We start from the raw sequence: 21,814 nt of genomic DNA, 5'->3' as shown, positions 1-21,814 counted from the left end.
AACGCTTTTTCAGAAGGGCCGAGTAGAACACGTAAACGGAACCCCTACGTTGACCTCGCTGACCTCGCACAGTCTAGACACGCAGAAAAACCAGCACGGGGGCGGCCAGGCAGTCAGCGTGAAAGCGCACACGACGGCAAATTCCTGTGCAAAATTCAGTCACGAAAAATCGACGAAACGGATCGCCGGTCCGAACGGGAAAATTAGGACAACCCGAAGCGTCCGACCCGGCGGAAGACACCCTCCGCATTTTTCCACGGACGTGGAGCGATTTTGGGGCCGCGGGAGCCCGCGGTCTCGGATCCTTTCAGGAGCAAACATCGTCTCGGGGGCGAGTAAACTTCTCTCTTATATATATAGATTTGGATATATCGTTGAAACAGTTATAGAGCCCTCTGTTGACGTAAAAGTGTGTTGTCGTTAAAACAAATAATAGGAGAGCGAAGGCCTAAGTTTTTTCAACCTTTTTGACACCTTTTGGCATCTTTTTGGCTTGAGGTTATGGATATTTTTGTGCGTTTTGGAGCTATTGGGATATAAGAGAAGCTTCTCATGAACTGTAAGAATAACACAGTAGGCATTTAAAGGCAATATTGAAGAAAATAGAACTGATCGAGGGCCTTGAATTGAACAGTGTGTGAACTTGTGTTTATTCTTTGGATAAAGATTGAAGCGTTGGAAACTTTAATAGGCCTGGTCCTGTCCGCCAAATAAACGTGAAAACTTGGGGGCTTTAAAGTGAACTTTAGAAGGGCCCATCAATAGGCACGCACATTAGTTGAAAAAACTAAACTGTCCAGTTTACGGGAGGAATACTGTTCCATAGACTGAGTTACAAGTATACACAGAACTTAGAATAGAACTGAGTACAGAGTAGGCCTATATACCCTGCATAAATTGCCAGAATGGATGAACTGGTTAAGATCAAGTCATGTTGTCCACGGTTGACCCATGGTTACCGACACCGGTGCCTTAACATCCTTTCTTCAGCAACAGGGGGAATCAATGAAACAGCAAAACCAGCTGATGAAGATGTTGGTTTAGTGTCACATGAGATCATCCCTCCCACAAAGACAGATACAGCCATTCAGTGGAAACCCGCTTGATTACCATGCATTTGTGAGGGCCTTCGAGCACACCATTGAATCCAAGAACAACAATGACAAGGACAAACTGTACTTTTTGGAGCAGTACACCAGGGGCGAAGCGATTGCCATTGTAAAAAGCTGCATGTATGGTGAAGAATCGGCAGACGCTCTCGCCAAAGCGAAACTTCTGCTGAAGAAAAAATTCGGCGACAAGCATCGCATCATTGACAACATGGTGGCAAAGGCAGTTGGCTGGCCGGACATCAAGCCAGAGGATAAAGATGAGCTCCATCGCTATTCAGTGTTCATCACAGAGCTGTACAACTTAGCCAAGGATCTCAGCATGGAGCAGGGGATCAATCATTGATGCAGATGTGGGGCTGTTGATTGGAAACAATGTCCCCAAGGCGATGGAACCACTTGAAGTCATAAACAGCAATGACGGTGGCCCCTTTGCTTGCCGATCAGTCCTTGGTTGGCAGGTTTATGGGTCAAAGAGAAATCAAGGTCAACAGAAAATCATCTCCCATAAAGTAACAGTGAAAGCCAAAGCAGACATTGATGATCAGCTGGAGAAGCTTTTAATCATGACTTCAATGAGAGGATCATAGAAGACAAGCCAGAGAAGTCCAGACAGGATTTACTCTTTACCCAGAAGGTGGAGAAGTCCATCAGAATGGTTGGCGACCATTACGAGATTGCACTCCCACTGAAGCAGACAGAAGTTAGAATGCCGAACAACAGACCACAAGCAGAACAGAGAACGGCCCATCTGCAAAGAAAGTTCCAGAGACAAACAGAATTCCAGAAGGAATAAACAGGCTACATGGAGTCCATGCTTAGCAGGGGTTACATGGAGAAAGTTCCGAATGGAGAGGCAAGAAGGGATGACGGCAGATTATGGTATCTTCCTCATCATGGTGTCATGCATCCACAGAAAAACAAGATAAGGGTGGTGTATGACTGCACAGCCGACTACAGAGGTGTCTCCCTTTAATACACAGTTGTTACAGGGGCCGGATCTGACAAACAGCCTAATTGGTGTGTTGACTAGGTTCAGGCAGGATCAGGTTGCCCTCATGTCTGACATTGAAGGCATGTTTTCCCAAGTCTTAGTGCCCAGAGACGACAGAGATCTGCTGAGATTGTTATGGTGGGACAATGGTGACATCAAGAAACCCTTGACAGAGTACCGCATGAAAGTACATGTCTTTGGTGCGGTCTCTTCTCCTTCATGTGCGAACTACGCTTTGAAGAAGACAGCAGATGATCATGCAGAAAGTGAAGAAATTGCGCACATCATCCATCGCAATTTCTATGTCGATGATTGTTTGTGCTCAACCCCGCTAGTGTCAAAGGCAGTCCAGCTTGTCAAAGGTTTGACTAAAACATGCAGCAAGGGAGGATTCCACCTCACAAAGTTGGTGAGCAACAAGAAGGAAGTCCTAGAGATCATCCCTAAAGATGAAAGAGGCAGAAACTGGAAAGACTTGAACATCGATGGTGAGAAGTTGGCCGTTGAGAGAGCGCTTGGCATAATGTGGTCCATTGAAGATGATGAGTTTGGATACAAAATTGAAATGAGAGATAGACCACCGACAAGAGGAGGTATTTTATCTACGTCAGCTCTGTCTTCGACCCCTTGGGATGTGTCTCAGCAGTTGTGCTTCCAGCCAAGCAATTACTGCAAGCCGCATGTCGGATGAAGTTAGGATGGGATGAAGAAATTCCACCAGATCTGAGTAAGAAATGGCAGAATTGGCAGTTGGAACACCCAAGACTGGCAGAGTTCAAGATGGCAAGATGCCTGAAGCCAGATGGACTTGAAGAACCAAAGTCAGTCACCTTGCACCACTTTGCTGATGCCAGTGAGCTGTGCTATGGCACCATATCTTTCCTGAGATTGGTGAATGATGGAGGCGAAGTCAAGTGTTCATTCCTGATGAGTAAATCACGGGTCGCCCCACTCAAGCAGGTGACAATTCCAAGAATGGAGCTTACAGCATCGACAGTAGCAGTGAGAGTTGACCATATGATCAGGAAGGATCTGGAGATCGAAGTAGATGACACCTTCTTCTGGACCGATAGCATGTCTGTGCTACGATATATCAACAGTAGAACAAGCAGATTTAAGACATTCGTCGCCAAAAGGTTGGCAATTATCCTTGACGGCTCAAGTCCAACGCAGTGGCGTCACATCGAATCAGCACTCAATCCTGCTGATGTGTGTTCAAGGGGAAGGAGAGTTGAGCAATTCCTTCAGATGGATGACTGGAAGAATGGCCCAGGGTTCTTACTTCAGCCAGAAGATGAGTGGCCCACAACACCAGAGCTCGGTGCAGTTGAAGTGGCAGAAGACTCGGAGGTTAAGAAGAATGTTCTTGCCTGCACCATCAAGCCAAGTGAGATGGAGAAACAGGGCATCGATCGAAAAGTCGAGTACTACTCAGACTGGGTCCGACTGAAGAAGGCAGTTTGCTGGTTGCTAAGATTCAGAAGATGGTTGAAAGGCCAGCCCGAGTCCCAGAAAGCTGAACAAACTCTGCAGGGTGTACTAACTCTGGAAGAACTACAAGCAGCAGAGAAAAAAATGTTGCAGGATGTTCAAAGCCAAGCATATGCAGATGAGATTAAAGCCCTTGCCCCGAGTACAGAAGATGATGGAGGGAGCAGACAAAAGATCAAAGGAGTGAAGAAAACCAGTTCCATCCACAGAGTTGACCGAGTCATAAATGGTGAGCTGTTTAGAGTTGGAGGAAGATTGAGCAGGGCCTCACTGCCAGTTGATGCTAAACACCCCATCATCCTTCCCACGTGTCAACCTTGATCAAAACACGCATTTATGAGACATCCGGACATAGTGGAAGGAATCATGTTCTTGCAAGTCTTCAACAGAAATATTGGATATCTGGTGCCAACTCCGCAATCAGAAAAAAAATTGGCAAATGTGTGATGTACAGACGGTACAGAGGCAAAGTCATGGAGCAGAAGATGGCTGACCCAGCAGACAGGATCAAAACTGATGAGCCCCCCCCTTCACCAGAGTAGGAATGGACTACTTTGGGCCACTAGAGCTGAAAAGAGGTCGCAGTGTGCTATTTAAAGCGGTATGGTGTGATTTTCACCTGTCTAGCTTCACGAGCTGTGCACATCGAGAAGGCTGACTCCCTAGACACGGACTCATGCGTTGACGCTATGCGGCGATTCATTGCTCGCCGGGGAAATGTGACAGAGATGAGATCGGACAATGGCACCAATCTTGTGGGTGCTGAAATAGAACTTAGAACAGAAATCAACAAGTGGAACCAGGCTCAACTGAACAACGCATTGCTGCAGAGGAACATTCAGTGGACCTTCAATCCACCTGGACGGTCCCATCACGGTGGTGTATAAGAAAGGCAGATAAGAACTGTGAGAAAACTGCTTTTCTCCCTGATGAAGCAGCAGACATTGACTGATTAGAGCTTGCACACTCTACTGTGCGAGGTAGAGAGTATCATCAACAGCAGACCCTTGACCAGGGTATCTGATTACGTGAATGACCTGGAAGCATTGACCCCACATCATTTGCTTATGCTGAAGTCTACCCCCTATTCCCCCCAACTACCCCCAGTAGTCACCCAAGAGTCCGACGTCTACGCTCGGCGCAGATGGCGACAAGTCCACTACCTATCTGATGTGTTTTGGCGCAGATGGGTAAAGGAGTACTTACCTCAGCTACAGGAGAGACAGAAGTGGGTGCATCCCCAGCCTAACGTCGGTGCTGGAGATCTAGTGTTGGTGGTGGATACATCTGTGCCAAGGCATCTCTGGCCGCTTGGGAGAGTGGTACGCACTATGCCAGACAAGGATGGATTCGTTCGAAGCGTGGAGGTGAAGACCAGAATGAATGTCTACAGGAGGCCGATCACCAAGTTGTGCTTGCTTTTGGAAGCAGACCCTTGAGCAATACTTGGAGTGGAACTTCAAAAAACTCTTGAGTCAGTGACACTTTCAGCTTATTTGTAATATAAAGATGAATCATTGTGTTAAGTATACTTTTTGTGCTCAGCTTTTACACATGTAAAAATGTTTGTATGTTCACAAGCCATTAATTGAGAACAAGGCTCTTGTATTGATTGATTTGAAATATGTAAGTTAGAAACTGAATGTTAGGCCGAAAAAAGTAATCGGTCTCTGGTCAGCGCGCGCGTCGATTTTAACCATGCGCGTCAAATTGCACCAAGGCAAATGATAAAGGGCACCAAGGTAAATTATGGAGGACACCAATGTATAATGAGGACACACAAAAGCAAAATAGTACCCACCTTGTCTGTACAATTCAAGCTTGAAAACAAAAAAGCCACAAAAAAAAAAAAATAAAACCGCGTCGCCGCATCAATTCCGGAACTGTTTTTTGGGGCCTTAATGAGTTTTCATATTTAGATTCAATACATTGGTTATACAATTTGACTCAAAACAGTTGGCAGTATGTGTGAGGTTAAAGCTAAAGATTGCTCAGGTGACCAGTCTAATAATTCTGAAGCTCAGTTTTGCCAGATGTCAAGTGTATTTATTTCTTGCAACATTGCCATAAAATGTACAAGTTGAGTATGAGATGTGGACTGTTAAAGTATTTGAATCTACATGTACTTCTAACAGGATTAATTGTACAGTGGAATTGTTTGCTAGTATACAATGTACACAAATAAGCCGATTCTTCATGGGATTTCAGTTTGAACAAGTGTAAACTAAAGATTCGGTATTAATGGTGCTTACTACACAGAATACGCATGGATTTGTCCAGTATATGTAATTCTCGATCATGAGCAATTTTCCTTTAGGTCTTACGACATGATGATAATTGAAGGCATTGTGTATTTCATGAAAACAATGTAAATAGGATTAATTTGCATGATTCGTTATCAGTGTTATTTAAAAATGCAAGAGGCAGATTCCAGTATGTCTTTTTGTTTTGGACTCATTGTAGTACTCTAGCGGTTGGATAATTGACTAGAATATTTACTAGTGTGATATTCTTACAGTGTTAAGTTATACAGTGTCTAATACAAATGGAGGTTATGCAAATGCATATACATGCAATTTAGGTTAGTTCTTTTTTTTGGATTGTGGAAGTGAATGTTTCAGACTCATAGTTGTAGCCTATATTGCAAGTTGCAATTAAGTAGGTTGAGTATCAAAATTTGGTTTATTGGATTAAGTGTATTCAATTTCAGTTCCCTGTAGTTTAATAGAAATGCAGAGAATTTTAGGACTCCTTTTGTAATAATCAGTTGTCACTTTTTTTGTATCTTTGTTAGCCTGTGAAATGCAGATGATGTCAAAATTAACTATTCTCTCAGAATATGTTCAGTGGTTAACAGTACAGTGTATAAGGCCAAACAAAAAAGTCTCCGGTTTCTGGTATGCGCGCGCGTCGCCGTAGCCATGCGCGTCGGCAAAATGAAAAAGTTTTTTTTTCAATGAAAGATGATTACTCAAAACCGCCAAACTCATTGGATTGACTGGAATCCTGCTTCCGCACAATTTTAACGTGTTTTTAGATTGGCTATGGTCGAGAATAAGCTTTATGTGGCCTCCCATAATATTTGCACTAAGTTTAGTCGGGCACCATTTGCAGTCATCAAACGACATATGAAGCAAAAAAAAACAGTATAAAAAAAAAAGCCGCGTCGCCGCACCACTTTTTGGGCAAGCTCCATACCAGAAACCGGAGACTTTTTTTTGCCTAATGTAACTACATGTACATTTTGTATTGAGTTTGGATTTGTAAAAAAAGCCAGACAAATTCGACTTCGACTTATGTCAGAAGAGTAAGATGGACAATGTATGTTTCATGCAGATTTGCCATTGGTCTAGATGAAAGGTTATCACCAGGATATTGTAAGTAAGTTCTGAATCTTAAGAGGAAATGTTGTTTAAGAGTTTAAAAGTAAGTTCTGAATCTTAAGAGGAAATGTTGTTTAAGAGCTTAAAAGTTAAGCCCAGAAGTTACGCATGTTAGCCATGTTGTTTATTGTTGTTAGCAAAACAAACATACCAGTATATTGTTGTTTAATAATTAAGTTTTGTTTGAAAGAGAGGTCATTGTACCACAGGAGCTTGTACAATTAAGGGGACGGAATGTTAGTGCCAAATCCACCGCTTGAAACAGTTATAGCGCCCTCTGTTGACATAAAAGTTTGTTGTTATTATTATGGGATGGCGAGTGATAGGAGTGCGGAGGACTAAAGTTTGTTCAACCTTTTTGACACCTTTTGACATCTTTTTAGCTTGAGTTTATGGATATTTTTGTGCGTTTTGGAGCTATTGGGATATAAGAGGAGCTTCTCATAAACTGTAAGAACACAGTAGGCATTTAAAGGCAATATTGAAGAAAATAGAATTGATCGAGGGCCCAAGGGCGGATCCAGAACACAATTTTAGGGGGGGCCAAAAAATTTTTTGGTCCCCCAAAAAGTGGGTCAAAAAAATTACGGCGTGGGGTTCGGGGCCCGCTTAAGGGCCCCGAAAAAATTTTGGATTCTAGATGCTCTGTGGTGCGATCTGAGGCAATTTCTGACCACTTTAACAAATGTTTTTTTGAGGAAAAGATGGTGGTGTACTCATTGCCTGCCTTTATTGCGATGTCACATAAAAAAAAAAAAAATGGTTTCGTTTTGGGGGGGGGGCATGGCCCCCTTTGGCCCCCCTGGATCCGCCCTTGCGAGGGCCTTGAATTGAACAGTGTGTGAACTTGTGTTTATTCTTTGGAGAACTATTGAAGCGTTGGAAACTTCAATAGGCCTGGTCCTGTCCGCCAAATAAACGTGAAAGCTCGGGGGCTTTAAAGTGACCTTGAGAAGGGCCCATCAATAGGCATGTACAGCGCCACTGTCGAGGTTTATTAGCTATTTGGATATATCGTCGGGCAATATAGTGAGCTTTTCGACGCCTTTATGTTTCTGATGGATTTTTATGGTATTTAGTAAATATTCAGTTACATGTAACTATTTTTTGGCTCCCTTCAATTGGAGCTCTTTTGGTGAACCTGTATGCGGTTCACACGCAGAAATAAATTAAAACACAGGCAAAAACGCACATGCATTGGCATGGAAGATAATAAAAACATACGCCAAATGACAATTTGCATGCAACAAGCCATACAATTTATCTAACTCTTTTTACCCAATTGAGATCTGTTCTCAATTTTCTGTGAATGATATTACGTTGCAGGCATCTGTCAATTGGGCAATAAACCACACAAACTAACCAAGCAAGCAAGGTACGTAATTATAATGAAAAAGACGGTCACTACGCGTACGGAGCAAATAGAACTGACAAGAGTTAGTCAAAAACAGTGAACGATATAGGAGCAAAATACCGCATCGGGTTCCAATAAAAACAAAGGGTTCATCATCAAAGGTAATCTTGGCTCAGGACTGGAATTGTTATACTTCTTTTCTGATTCAACTGAATAGAATTGTGTGTGGGAGCAGCTATAGGCTTATCGTCTTGTTGTTATTTATAAATGTCGATAATGTTCAAATTTACTGTTATTTTTTTGACAACAGGTTAATTGCTCGAAACCGACGTGGTATACTGTCCATCAACTATGGGTCTTTTCCAGTGCTTCAGAGAAATGTTCAGCTCCTCAACTCGAAGAAAACCTGTGCAGAGGGATGCAATCCCAACACCTCTACATCGATGCCTTGGTGTAGTCGACCTGACTTTACTTGGTGTCGGAAGTATGATAGGATCTGGTAGTTTTCTTTTACCGGGACAAGTTTCTGGAGTAGTGGCGGGTCCGGCTGCTCTATTGGTTTTCTTCCTCTCGGGTATGTTGGCTTCACTGTCTGGCCTGTGTTATATAGAGTGTGCCTTACAGCTACCTGGAACGGGAGCGTCTTACCTGTACGCCTATGCGACACTTGGAGAGATGATAGCGTTCTTAACTGGGTGGAGTGGTGTGGCAGCACGAATCGTTGCGCTTGCTTTCATAGGACAGGTATGGAGCGCCTATTTAGACGATGCTTTAGGCGGCTCCATTGGAAATGCTACCGTCCAGTTTGTCCTTGGAGGTCAGGAATGGAATGCACCTCTTCTTGGTACCCATCCCGATTTTATCGCTGGGTTGCTGATCCTTGTGTCTGGTGGTATTATTTCTTTAGGTACCAATGTATTCTCCAAAGCTAACAATTTATTCATGATAACCACTTTACTGACTCTGATGTTGGTTTTCATTGTGGCCATGATTCATGCAGATTTCTCCCTCGTAACAGAGCATGGGTTTGCACCAAGGGGAGTTGGATTTGATGATATTGTAGGAAGTGCAATCATTGCTTACGCAGGTTATGCTGGGATCGAAGCTATCGCCCTAGCAGCTGAGGAAGCAAAAGACCAATCCAAGGATCTCTTGATAGGACTTGTGTCTGCTCTTGGAATCAGTATCTTAGTCTACATGACTGGAGTCCTCTCAGTCACTGTATTAACAGAATACAGCAACATCGATCTTAAAACCCCGTTTGAGGCAGCGTTTAATGATCTTGATGGTCTACGTTGGATGAAGTACATCGTAGCAGTAGGTGCGTTATGCAGCATAACGGGAGGTGCTCTAAACCTATCCTACGCTATGACTCGTTTCATATATCCCATGTCAAGAGATGGACTTCTTCCTTCTGTGCTCTCCAGGACCAACGAGAGAACTAAGACTCCCTTGCTAGCTAACCTTCTTGGCACTTGTATTTGTGTTGTTTTTGCCGTATTAATTGACATCAAGATTTTAATACAGACCAACTCCATGCTATATACACTTGAGACCGTCATTATAATATTTGCGGTGACTATCTTGCGTTACAGACCTCCTAACCGGAGTGACGGGTACGTAGAATTGGGCGGCGTAGACAAGGCTGATTTCAAGGAGGGTGCCAACGAGGCTCATGGACGCAAGAATACTACATCAGATTTGAATGGATTGCTTAAACCTAAGCCAGAAACTGACACTGCTGAAACCAACGCTACAAACGAGCTACCAAAGCGTCCATCTTGGATTCACAAGGGCTGTGCCATCATTCTTCGATGGATCAGAGAACATACAACCAGATCCGTGATTCTTTCACTCTGCTTTCACCTCATCTTTGAGTTCCTTCTCGTAGCCTTGTTGACCTTCAACATGGACGACTTGTTGCGAGTCCATGACCCAGGTCTAATACTCGGGATAGTCGTAAGCAGCGCTTTAACTCTCGTCTCGTGCTGTCCACTGTTACTTCTACCGCAAGACACCGATGACCTCCCATTCAAAGTAAGATTTCAAAAAAAATTAATAATTTAGTAACAAAAAGCCATTTACCTTCGGCATATTGAAACATACACGAACAGAAGCGATTCTTTATTTTACCATGTTGTTATACAGAGAAGCCATGGGAAAAAAATCTATATCTGCAAGCCTTTTCTCATATTAAATAACCGGCCTATCCATCAACCGAACATTTGGGTGCACACCTGGTAATAGGCCTCAACCCCTCCACCAAGCTCATGAATAAAAAGTTATACCCTCAAAATATTCTATATTAGAGAGTTTTGAGAGCCATAAAATTTTGGAATTTAAGAGATGGCAATGAACCTCTAGCCCGGACTTAGGGCTTTCAATTCTGAGCATTTTGGATGCAACTGTGCTCGAAAGTGGCGCTAATTTCTCGAAAAGGCAATAGTCAACCCACCAAAAAATGAAAAGAAAATGAAAGATAACATGTTGATCATTATTTTTCTGTGCAACTTAAATACATGTGACAGTTCTTAGTATTTGTAAAACAATTTTGAAGTATGGGCGTTTAGCAATGGTGTCTGTTGAAATTTTAATACATCTGACAGGAAAGCATTAACATGTCTCCCTAATATATCTTGTCTTCCTTATGTACAACTTTTTTAAAGCAAATTGTGTCTCCCTGATGGGCCGTTTGCAATATTTTGATGAATTCAAAGACAGATATAATCATTTTACGTTGATGTTGTTCAATAAAAAAATTGTCGTAAGCGGGACCTGAACCTGCGCCCCCTGAACACCCTGAGCACCGGTCGCACTCTAAATCAGTTATTTATTCGATAAGCGCAACATTTTCAGCATTTCCAAGTTTCTAATTCCTGTGATTTTGTTGGTCATAACAAACTAAATGGTTAAACGTACTATGAATTTCGAATTGGCGAATGCGCAGTACTTTGAGTTTTGAAATAAAAATAACCCAAATATTGTGAACTTTTTGTTGATACAGGTACCACTGATGCCCTTGCTACCGCTGATTGCTTTGCTTGCTGCTGTCATTCTGTTGCTACACTTTAATTCCTTGGTCTCTGTAGGAGTCGTCATTTGGTTGTGTTTAGGTAAATAATATCACATTATAAAAATTATGCTGCCCATGCAGGATATAAGCGGGAAGGGGAAAATACGCACAAGACTCGAAGGCATGTGCAGCTATTTTTTTCCCGCTGAGATGCTATTGCTCCTTGTTCGAATGTATTTTGAGCTATGTTAAATTAATCCAAGGCGAAAAGCTTCACAAAAGATCATAACATCGTCAGAACATTGACAGATCATAACATTTCCGTCAGAAACAAAGAAAATATAGACGACCGCCCACCCCAAAACAAACCAACCTGTACCCACAATCGTCATGAAATTAGTTTTAGTAACTGTTTCTGACGAAACGTTTAGCGACGTATTCTTGATTACAATGGCGACCGATTAATATCGCGTGTAGCCACGTGTTCAGTAAGTCAAAGAAGACCAACATATGTTAAATGACTCTGTAAATCCAATATGTCCGCTATCGACGTGTACTATTTCATCAAGATGGATTCTGCTCCAGGTTGTCACCCTATATATTTTGTTTTGGTTCTTGCAGTGAAAGAACTTAAAGTAGTGACGCACTCACAAATGATTATTTAGGTATTAACATAAGATTTCGTACAAATCCCCACCAGTTGAAATGTCCTTAATACGTGGTTAAATTCGCACTTCGTTTGTTTTCTGAATCGACTTGTCTGTTTTCTCCTGACAGGACTCATCGTGTACTTTACGTACGGCATGAAGCACAGCGTGGAGGCCACACGACAAGATGTTCACCTGAATGATCAGTGACGAAGGCAGTGACGTCATTGCCAATGAAATGTTTCTTTGTGTTGACTGATCAATGACGTTTCATTTTCTCATTGGCTGATGATTTCTGGATCAAACATCATGTGGCTTCCAAGCACAATTACATGAGAACAAGTCATAATAATTATGATACTGTATTCATTTCATGACATTTTCTGAAAATCTGTTTTTCTAAGAACACGGTCATTATTGCGAAAATATTCATTGAATTACTCTTTTGGCTTGTATAACGTTTCGTGTAGCAAGTCATTGCTGCGTATAGCAGATCTCTGTGCTCACCAGATCCACGTAGTTAATTGGCATTTGGTTTGAATCCAGACGTACTTACCATAAGAGGATCCCTACGCCCAAAATCGACTCCAGACACAAGACGTCTACAAGCCTCATCACCGTGACTCCATCCCATGCATGCCACAGGCCAATTTCGTAAAGAGCTCATCTATCAAATATTGTTCCCTCTGACAGACATTTTACATGTTCTCACCGATATTAGGTACATGAATTAGTTCCTGGCTTCCATATAGAAGGCTCATTTACATATTCTGCGAATCCCAACATGTAAGCTCAGTCAATATCTAAACTCCACCGAATGCGTTCACTGTGTTGTTTCTGTTTCTGTTCCATAAACGTACAAACACCTAGAAGGTTGTCGACGTACGTTGGTCAGGGTCAGGTGTGCAGCAACTAAATTCTTGATTGGGTTTTGGAAGCCAGGTCTTGAATGTTGATGTTGTCCAGTGCCAGTTTGAAAGTCTTAATGTCAGGTGAAGAGCGGATGTTAGGGTGAAGTTGATTCCATTCTAGGATGGTCTTTGGGTACATTGAGTAACGAAAGTAGTCCTTATTTGTGGTGATGACTCTATATGAGAAAGGTCCGGTCTGTCTAGTAGAAACCCCCCTTGATGAGTTGACGATGTTCAGATAATCTTCCATATTACTCGGTGTAAACCAATGGGTTTCTTTGTAGAGTGTGACTAATCGAACTTTGGTCCGTCGATCTTGAAGAGTGTCCCATTTGAGTTTATTAAACATTGCTGAGATTCTTGACTCCCTGCTGTAGTCTTGCATAACAAATCTAGCTGCTCTGTGTTGAATGCTTTCTAATTCTTTTTATCCGACGCATGATGAGGATCCCAAATGGCGGAACAATATTCTAGCCTTGGTCTGACTAGTGTCTGATACGCAATGGACTTGGTATTACTGTTGCAGTGGTGGATGTTTCTCTTGAGTAGCCCGAGCATACGATTGGCTTTAGAGATGATCTGATCCATGTGAGTGGACCACTTGAGATCATTACTAAATTCAACCCCCAGGTAGGGATGGTGTTTAACCTCTAGTAGTTTGGTATTACCCATGTGATAACTGGAGTCGACTGAGTTCTTCTTGTGGGTGATCTTCGTGTTGTGACACTTGGAGGCCTTGAATGACATGTGCCAATCTTTTCCCCATTTTTCAAGTGTGTTGATGTCCTGTTGGAGAATGCAAGGGTCTGCTGCAGTTTTTATTTCCCGGTACATGACACAGTCATCTGCAAAGAGTCTCACAGGCGATTTGATGTTCTGTGGCAGATCGTTAATGTATACTAAAAACAGGAGAGGACCCAGCACTGCCCCCTGTGGAACCCCAGAAATGACCTTCGACTTGTTTGAAGAAGTGCCCTCCAAAAAAACTTGCTGGTAACGTTGAGTGAGAAATGAGTCAATCCATTCCAGAGCATTGTTCCTGATGCCGATGTTGTGGAGTTTCCTCAAAAGACGTTGGTGAGGCACCGAGTCAAATGCTTTCTTTAAAATCCATTACAATTAAGTCAGCTTGACTCTTATTGTTAAGAATTCCAGCCATGTCGTGGGTCACAGCAGCTAACTGGGTGTCACAAGAGGGACCTCTGCAAAAACCATGTTGGGCATCCGTCAGGAATAGACGTCAACGACACAGGTCTGTAATTACCAGGATTTTTGCCATCACCTTTCTTGTAAAGTGGCGTGACGTTTGCTTCAAGCTAAGCTTTAGGTAAACATCCAGTATCCAATGATTTTTGGAAGATCTTAGAAAAAACTGGTGCAAAAGCAGAGGCGCACTCTTTCAAGATTCTAGGAGGTATGGCATCAGGTCCTGGTGCTTTGCTTGGTCTCAGATCTTTCAGTAATTTTTCTACCCCAATTGAATGTGTTTGAATTTCTGGCATGTCGGGTATGTCCAAGTCTGGTAATGTAGGGAAACTGTCCAGGTTTTCGTTTGTGAAAACTGAACTAAACTGTTCATTCAGCAAATTAGCCTTGTCAATCGGAGAGATCACAGTGGCACCAGATGAATCAGTCAATGTGGAGATTCCAAACATCTGCCGCCTTTGGGCTTTGATGAAATTCCAGAATGGTTTTGTGTTGTTGCTTTGGAGACTACAGCCGATGACATCATGGATGTATTCTTTCTTGGCTTTCCGAATTTGCGGTCAGTCGTTCTACGATGTTTTTTTAACAGTTTCCACTTGGTTGATGTCATTTTGGATGGAATAAATTTGCTGTTGATTAACATCCTTCTGAGCAACGTAGTCGGGTGTAATTTTTTTGTCGAAATCCTTAATACAGTCGGCAAAAGCAGCATAATTGGCCTTGGCATCCAGCAGTATCTTCCTTCTCGCTGGGCGAACTAATTTCGGTTTAACTAGTATGTTAACCATAACCGCTTTATGGTCGCTTACACCTGGGATGACATTGGTACTCTCCTCAAAGGAAGGGCAGTTAGTGAAGCACAAGTCCAATATGTTATGAAGTCTGGTAGGTTGTTTTACTTGTTGACTCAAGTTGTTGTCAAGGGCAATGTCAATCATGGTTTTACTCTGTCCAGCGTAAGACCCTCCAGGGTTGAATTTATACTGATCCCAGTTCACATCAGGGAGATTAAAATCCCCCAGTAACCAAATTGATGCATTACGAGGGATTTTTCTGAGGGCAGAATCCAGATTTTTTATGTACTCCACATCCGATGTAGGGGGACGATAGAAAGCACCTACATACAGTGGCGAGACACCATGAACACGTATGCTATGAACACGTGTTGTGTTCGTGCGTCAATTAATAATGGACCTCGACTTCGTCTCGGTCCATTAACAGCGGTCACCCCCACACCCGGTCATTATCACGCAGTGAAGACCGGCTCCTCACACTGTTTTTCCCATACCTTTATAACGAAATAAACAGTTAAAATGCTCCAATTTTGTGACTTTTTCCGGCGATATTTCCAGACTTGTTTGTGTTCATGTTCATGGGCCATATTTTAGCTTAACAGCTATAACAGCTATAACGACGTAAACTCAACAGAAACTGCTGCCGTAGCGAAACAAATTACAACAATGTTTTCATATTGTAACGGGAATCCGGGGCTCGATATACCCAGGGGTACAACGAATCCCTAAAAACCCGCCGGGATTAATAACCAGGAGAAATTCGGTGATGTATGTCTGAGCTAGTGCTTGACCGGGACCAGCGTTGAGGGCGCCGTCACAATCTCAGGACGTCAACCTGACCCAAGTGGAGTTCGTCTGGTAGCGTAGCTTTCTTCAAAGCCTCGATGACTTTATGGATAGGGGAAGGGTAAGGGGAGGGGTTGGACTATAACTTGGCGCGCAAACGCAAAAGAAAAGGGAAGGCTGGGGTGGAGGAGGCAATATAATTCGAGTCTGTCCTATAGGCCTAAAGTCTGGCTCTTAAGTCTTTCCCTTTAAAGTCTGACCCTAAAGTCTTGCCTAAGAGTCTGGCCTTAAGTCTTGCCCTAAACCTTTATTCTGAGGCAGAATACTTAAAAAGATATCAAACTTCTTGTTTGTTTTAATCAATCACCATCAAATTATAATAATTAAACACTTCATCAGATTGGGTCACTTTAGTTTGCATACGCACATTCTAATTGCCGCCGCTTAAACACAGTGCGCTAATCGGACTGATAGCAAGTCTAATTAAGCATTCTTTGTGCGCGGATATGTACACACAGTACAAGGCGCATAATGCATAGGCTGTCGCTCTCCGTTGTACGTTGCTTCCTTTTCAGTGTGGACATCGGTATTATTCTTCTTCATGCTTTGTCTCTTCTTTTCTTCTTCCTCTGGCTACTTCTTCAATTCCTCTTGCTTCTTCATCTTCTTGCTTGTTCCCTCTTGCTTGTTCCTTTTTCTTATTCCTCTTCTTCTTGGTTCTTCCCACAGGGCTTGTTCTGGAGGCGAGCAGAGCGCTCGATTGCTGTTCCAGCTCGCCTTTTATGCACTTTTGGCAGGACTGAATCTGGGGCGCAGTGAGCGCGCGCGTTCCAATAGGCTAAAAGTGCGCATAGCGCGTATCACGTATGCAAAACGAGTCACCAACCCTGATGATGAAATCTCTGCATTAATTAAGTACATCATTAACCTGTGTGCAAAAGTCAATAACACACAAACAATGGGTGCATTCAATAACACTGTGCACAAACGTCAAATGCCTTGAACGTTATAAAACTTGCACAAGTACCGGAAAGAAACAACAGTATAATGCAAAGTTTATGGCTTCTTCACATCATTATGGAATTATTCTATAAATACTACGAATATTTGGTAAGTCTAGTAGGTGAATAAAGTTGGATTTGAGGGCTGAAAATGGCCTAAAATCAACAAGTTTCATTTCTATTCTGTCGTACGAGATTCATGTTAAGGAAACCAGACTATTCTCTAGTACGGAAAGATTATTTAAAGGAAAAGCTGATTTTTGTCACACTATCTTTACCTGATGGAGGAAGCTGAAATCTCGTTTACACATTCCTTGTGTCTGGAATTACAAAGATGCTTGGTTTAGGAAAGGTAAATATGTCGGTGGGTGAAGTGTTGCAAAGAAAATAAATCGTAGATCTACGCTTTCGTCGTAAACATTCTCAGTATATACTGCACTGCTGTACGATGTCGTTTCGAAACTTCCTTACGCGCGCGCACGCGGTACGCACGCACCCCTAGCAACTGTGTTGCGTACGCGCGCGTCAGTCTCACGCGATGGGGGTTGAGCGCATGTGCAGTGCTCAATTGTTAAAAGTTACCGCAGGACTGTTACTTTATTTTGACCAATCATTGGCTTGCATGGGGCTGAACGGGGCTTGATCAATGCTGGTTCAGGGGCCATTTATTCGCTTGATCTTTGAAGCCGGTCCATTATCATTGTTAATGAACGGCCACGTGATCGAGTCTCCAATCAGAAACCATCAACTCTCCAAGGTATTTATTAATACCCGATTAATGTGAGACAGAGATTTATACCTTTCTGGTTGCTTCGTATTGTATTCACGTTCCATGTCATGCCATAACACACTAGAGTACACACGTACTAGAGTGTACATCCAATCACAAAAATGACGTCATACACTGGTTGCGCTATAAATAGATTACTGTAGTCTGCATACACTACACACTGCACAATCTTTATTAAGAGAGTCTGTGACAAGCTGTATCCAAATTTTAAACAACCGGATTTATTTTCCCAAACGTCAGCTGATGATGTTATAAGTCATGTGACGTCACATTAAAGGGACATTTCAAAGGCCTATATCTACATAACTACATGTATAGGATACAGGATAAGTACAAAAAAAGAAACCCCTTCTGTAATGACGTATCTGTAGTGACGTTCTGTAGCCCTTTCGAGGATATCTAGGATACGAAAGCCTAATTAATGAGCTTTCTTTTAGTACAATAATCATTTAAATCACTCATGTACTTTTCAAATTACGGAATTTTAAACACAACCACCGTTTTAAAGTTCTGTCCACGGATCACACGTGTTCCTTTTTTTTTTTGAAAACGAAAACAATTAACATAGGGATGAATGTGAATTGTTTCGTTTTGCTGAAAGAACACTACTTACTTTTTTTGTGATTTGTGGACAGAACTTTAAAACGGTGTTTGCGTTTAAAATTTCGTAACTTGAAAAGTACAAAAGTGACTTGAATGATGCTTGCACTAAAAGAAAGCGTATTAATTGGGCTTTAATTCCTATCCTAGATTTTGAAAGAACTACATGCAGAACGTCATTACAAAGATGGTTCCTGCCATTTGGGTTTCCTTTCATTTGTCACACCCTGTACATGTAAGTCCCACATATTGAAATACCTTTTGTTAATAAGGGAATAAATGTGTGCTCGAGAGGTTTTTATCACTCTGTTTAAGACCGCTTAGAGTCTGGGTGCTGATAATTACCCGAGCCGGAGGCGAGGGTAATTATCAGCACCCAGACTCTAAGCGGTCTTAAACAGAGTGATAAATACCGACCGAGCACATATTTATTCCCATTCATAAATACCTTTTCGGTAAAAAAATATCAAATAATTCGTTCAAATTATCCCAATTTTGTTCAACAAGTTCACTTCATGCTTTTTTAAATATTCCTCTAGCAAAATATTAAAGTATTCAGCTGGTGAGTTTGATGTAAACAACCCTTTTATGGAGATTGACGCGCGCGTAGCATGTTCTGCGCGATGTTGCGCAAAACGCACCCGTGGCGTTGCGTTTTGAATTTAGAACTATACAATTCTGACCATAGATATAGAACTTAAAATAACTAGATCGGACGCGCGTTCGAACGCGCCATTCACTGTGCAAAACTTCTGGGTTCTTCATGGACGCGCTGCAAAGTCACGTGAATAGCGCCACGCGCAAAGGGCAGCTGCTGAATGATGGACGGAAAAATATCTCCAACACCCCCACCTGAATTCAGCTTTGCGTTGAAGTTCTTAACAACAGGTTGACATTTTTAACTACGATTTTTGACAATGTGACATTTCATATTCCTTTGAAATGTTACACATGAGTTTGCCTCTGTGTCTTATTTGGGGCCAAATTGGCGACTGTGTTGAAGGTAATTGATTTTCAGCCAAGAATACTAATTTGTACCGAAAAGTAGCCACATTGTGTTCTTATATCTTTAACACAGACAAATGTCAGAAAGCGTAGTTAAATGTGAATCAGTTTCATGAGATTTTCCCCTCTTTTTTAAAATGTGCAATAAAAATCAACCGTTACTTGCCTATCAGACAAAACATAAACTTTTAATTTTACCAACATCAAAATGAAATAACAGAAAATCATTTTGTAAACGAGCAACGATAAAAGCGGGCACTGGAAATATTGCGTTGCTTTAATAATAATAATAGCTTTATTTACAGATGGTATCCATGTCACCTGACAGATGATGTTCAATGGGCCATCAATTAATACTGCTAACCTCAATAGAAACATTACATTTGAAAGGAATGGATGACTACAAAAATTAGTCTGGCCATCTGTTGTGAGTTCTGAACAAGCTAATACTTAAATAACTTTTAAGTAATAAACAATTTATATACAATGAAAACTTACTCGTTAGCTAATAAATAATCTGATGAAATGGCAGTTCCATATCCATATCATCCATTATTAATCAAGATGTCAAGAATATCATTGCTCATGAAAAAAAAAATTTGGTTGTCACCATCCGAATATTTATGTGAAGGTCTAGCCTATGCATCCACCAGCAGGTGAGTATTGCTTCCCATAAATTTATGAACCAGAATAAGTAATCCAATATATCTTCCTCATATGCATGAATGCAAACAGAAGGCTATTCAATCTTTCAATTCCTGAGGAGCAACAATAACACGATAACGAAATACTGGTTTCCTGTTCAAGCCTTCCTGCTACTGCCGAGGGTAGATCCATTTCTGGTGGTAGAGTGTATGCATGCTCTATCGCTGATGTTTGTTTTGCCTTTACAGCCATGCACCGAAGCAATATCTTCGACGGGGGCTTGGGTCGGTTCTTTCCTTGCCGTTGGCAGCTTTTCTCTCTCGTGCTGAAGTCCATACACGAGACTGTAGTCTTTCTACGAAATCAAACAAATTAAGCACATGATAGGCCTTTAAATTCATGACAGTGTGGTGACCACCCCGCGCGAACTCTGACCTTTGTCAGCATTTCGTCATACTTTGACCTGTCAGCACTTTCGCGTGTCGCTGGTACCTGTACATAATACGCGTTTCACATAGACTTTTCGTTGGTTCACAAACACGTGCGAAGGACGTGCCCCTTCGTTCTGACGTCTTAATAACGTCGCGTTCCTGTAAATTCGAAGTGCCAAGTTTTGCCAGTTTATCATCGTTATTCGTCAACAATTCCAAGTTTTATACTAGTTAGTTAATTCTCGTCGTCTTCGTCCGTCCGTCGGTAACCTTGTGAACATTTGTAAATATATATTCGCGGGACCAGGATCGGTTTCGTCTCGCGGTAGTCGAGGCAAATTCTACCGCCAGCCACCGTGCGGGAGAACAGTTGGACAGTACCGCACACACACATCGGAACAGAATTGGGTGAGTGACACTTGACTGTAACGAACTCGCATTCCCCAAAGTGGTGACCCAGAAACGTGCGATGGCTACCAAATCGGAGCCGCAAAATCCAGATTCTGGAGGGTCTTCTGGAGCATCACCAGTCAGTGCAGTAGCTTTGAAACTCCCACCGTACTGGCCCAACGACCCGGTGATATGGTTCGCACAAGTTGAGGCGCAGTTTCTTACCCGGGGCATCAAATCGGAGCTCACGAAATACTCGTACGTGATCGCATCTCTACAACCATCCATTGCGCAGGAAGTAAGGGACTTGTTAGTCAACCCACCGGCTGATAACCCATATTCCAAACTGAAGGAGGAGCTCATCAAACGCACTAGCGAGTCGGAGCGAAAGCGCCTCCAAAAACTGTTGACTACAGAAGAGCTTGGAGATAAGAAGCCCTCGCAGTTACTTCGCACCATGGAACAACCTCGCACCTCGGCAATAACACACTGGAGCCTGCAATCCTGAAGCAGTTGTTCATGCAACGCCTGCCAACAAACATCCAACTGATCTTGGCCTCGACAAGCGACGTCGACATCGCACAACTCGCTAAGCTCGCGGACAAAATCGTTGAAGTTTCCCCGTCACCAGCTCAGGCCTGTGCTGCCGTTCCAGCACCAGCACTTGTTGCTGCAGTCAAGCCATCTGCTGCATCGGAAATACAGTTGCTTCAAGCTCAAGTCGAAAAGCTCACGGCCCAGATGGAGTTGTTGGTGCGCCAGAACCAGTATCAACACGGTCGGTCGAGGAGCCGCAGTCGCGACCAAAGCCAGCACAGACGCGATCGCAGTTCTTCCGCGTCGGGGGACAACCCTACTGATTCCTGCTGGTACCATTGGAAATACGGGGACAAAGCTCGTAACTGCAAGGAACCATGCAACTACACACGCAACCACAGTTCCAACACGGCCCAGGGAAACCAGCAGGCCAGCGGATAGGGGCGACTTCATCCACTGGCACACCCAATCAATGTCGCCTTTTCCATGTATATGACAAAATCACAGGCTCCAAGTTCCTCGTGGACACCGGTGCTGAGGTCGGCATCCTCCCTCCAACGCCACGAGACAAGCAGTGCTGCAGGAGTGATTTTGTGCTCGAGGCAGTCAACAAGACACGGATTCACACATACGGTGAGCGTTCAATGACAATTGATTTGGGTCTTAGGCGTACATGCAGGTGGATTTTTACAGTTGCTGATGTACCAGTCGCAATTTTGGGAGCAGA

The 21,814-nt window shown here is 42.7% G+C and overlaps 5 protein-coding genes across 5 annotated transcripts; all 5 read left to right on the top strand.

The window, feature by feature from the left end:
* The first annotated feature begins 1,050 nt into the window (after window positions 1-1,050).
* LOC119741366 lies at window positions 1,051-1,455 on the top strand. The gene has a single exon (XM_038217118.1). It carries the CDS (start codon window positions 1,051-1,053, stop codon window positions 1,453-1,455), a length of 405 nt encoding a protein of 134 aa, XP_038073046.1.
* Window positions 1,456-2,047: 592 nt separating this feature from the next.
* LOC119741365 lies at window positions 2,048-2,794 on the top strand. The gene has a single exon (XM_038217117.1). The coding sequence runs from the start codon at window positions 2,048-2,050 to the stop codon at window positions 2,792-2,794; it is 747 nt and encodes a 248-aa protein (XP_038073045.1).
* Window positions 2,795-8,682: 5,888 nt separating this feature from the next.
* On the top strand, window positions 8,683-12,201 carry LOC119741364 (cationic amino acid transporter 4-like). The gene is made up of 3 exons (XM_038217116.1): window positions 8,683-10,368; window positions 11,336-11,444; window positions 12,122-12,201. Exons 1-3 carry the CDS (start codon window positions 8,683-8,685, stop codon window positions 12,199-12,201), a joined length of 1,875 nt encoding a protein of 624 aa, XP_038073044.1.
* An 8,428-nt stretch (window positions 12,202-20,629) lies between these two features.
* Window positions 20,630-21,058, top strand: LOC119741363. Its single transcript, XM_038217114.1, has one exon. It carries the CDS (start codon window positions 20,630-20,632, stop codon window positions 21,056-21,058), a length of 429 nt encoding a protein of 142 aa, XP_038073042.1.
* An 11-nt stretch (window positions 21,059-21,069) lies between these two features.
* LOC119741362 lies at window positions 21,070-21,528 on the top strand. The gene has a single exon (XM_038217113.1). It carries the CDS (start codon window positions 21,070-21,072, stop codon window positions 21,526-21,528), a length of 459 nt encoding a protein of 152 aa, XP_038073041.1.
* Window positions 21,529-21,814: the final 286 nt, after the last annotated feature.

The sequence above is a fragment of the Patiria miniata genome, unplaced genomic scaffold (assembly GCF_015706575.1).
Source record: "Patiria miniata isolate m_02_andy unplaced genomic scaffold, ASM1570657v1 HiC_scaffold_5, whole genome shotgun sequence".
Classification (NCBI taxonomy): Eukaryota; Metazoa; Echinodermata; class Asteroidea; order Valvatida; family Asterinidae; genus Patiria; species Patiria miniata.
The sequence above is the reverse complement of the archived record's forward strand: the minus strand, read 5'-3'. Positions and strand labels throughout refer to the sequence as shown.

Excerpts from the sequence above, each read along its gene's own strand:
- LOC119741366 (XM_038217118.1), top strand. The coding sequence starts at position 1,051 with ATGAGATCATCCCTCCCACAAAGACAGATACAGCCATTCAGTGGAAAC.
- LOC119741365 (XM_038217117.1), top strand. The coding sequence starts at position 2,048 with ATGACTGCACAGCCGACTACAGAGGTGTCTCCCTTTAATACACAGTTG.
- LOC119741364 (XM_038217116.1), top strand. The coding sequence starts at position 8,683 with ATGGGTCTTTTCCAGTGCTTCAGAGAAATGTTCAGCTCCTCAACTCGA. Across the intron at positions 10,369-11,335 it reads CCGATGACCTCCCATTCAAA|GTACCACTGATGCCCTTGCT; the intron begins GTAAGATTTCAA and ends TTGTTGATACAG. Across the intron at positions 11,445-12,121 it reads CGTCATTTGGTTGTGTTTAG|GACTCATCGTGTACTTTACG; the intron begins GTAAATAATATC and ends TTCTCCTGACAG.
- LOC119741363 (XM_038217114.1), top strand. The coding sequence starts at position 20,630 with ATGGCTACCAAATCGGAGCCGCAAAATCCAGATTCTGGAGGGTCTTCT.
- LOC119741362 (XM_038217113.1), top strand. The coding sequence starts at position 21,070 with ATGCAACGCCTGCCAACAAACATCCAACTGATCTTGGCCTCGACAAGC.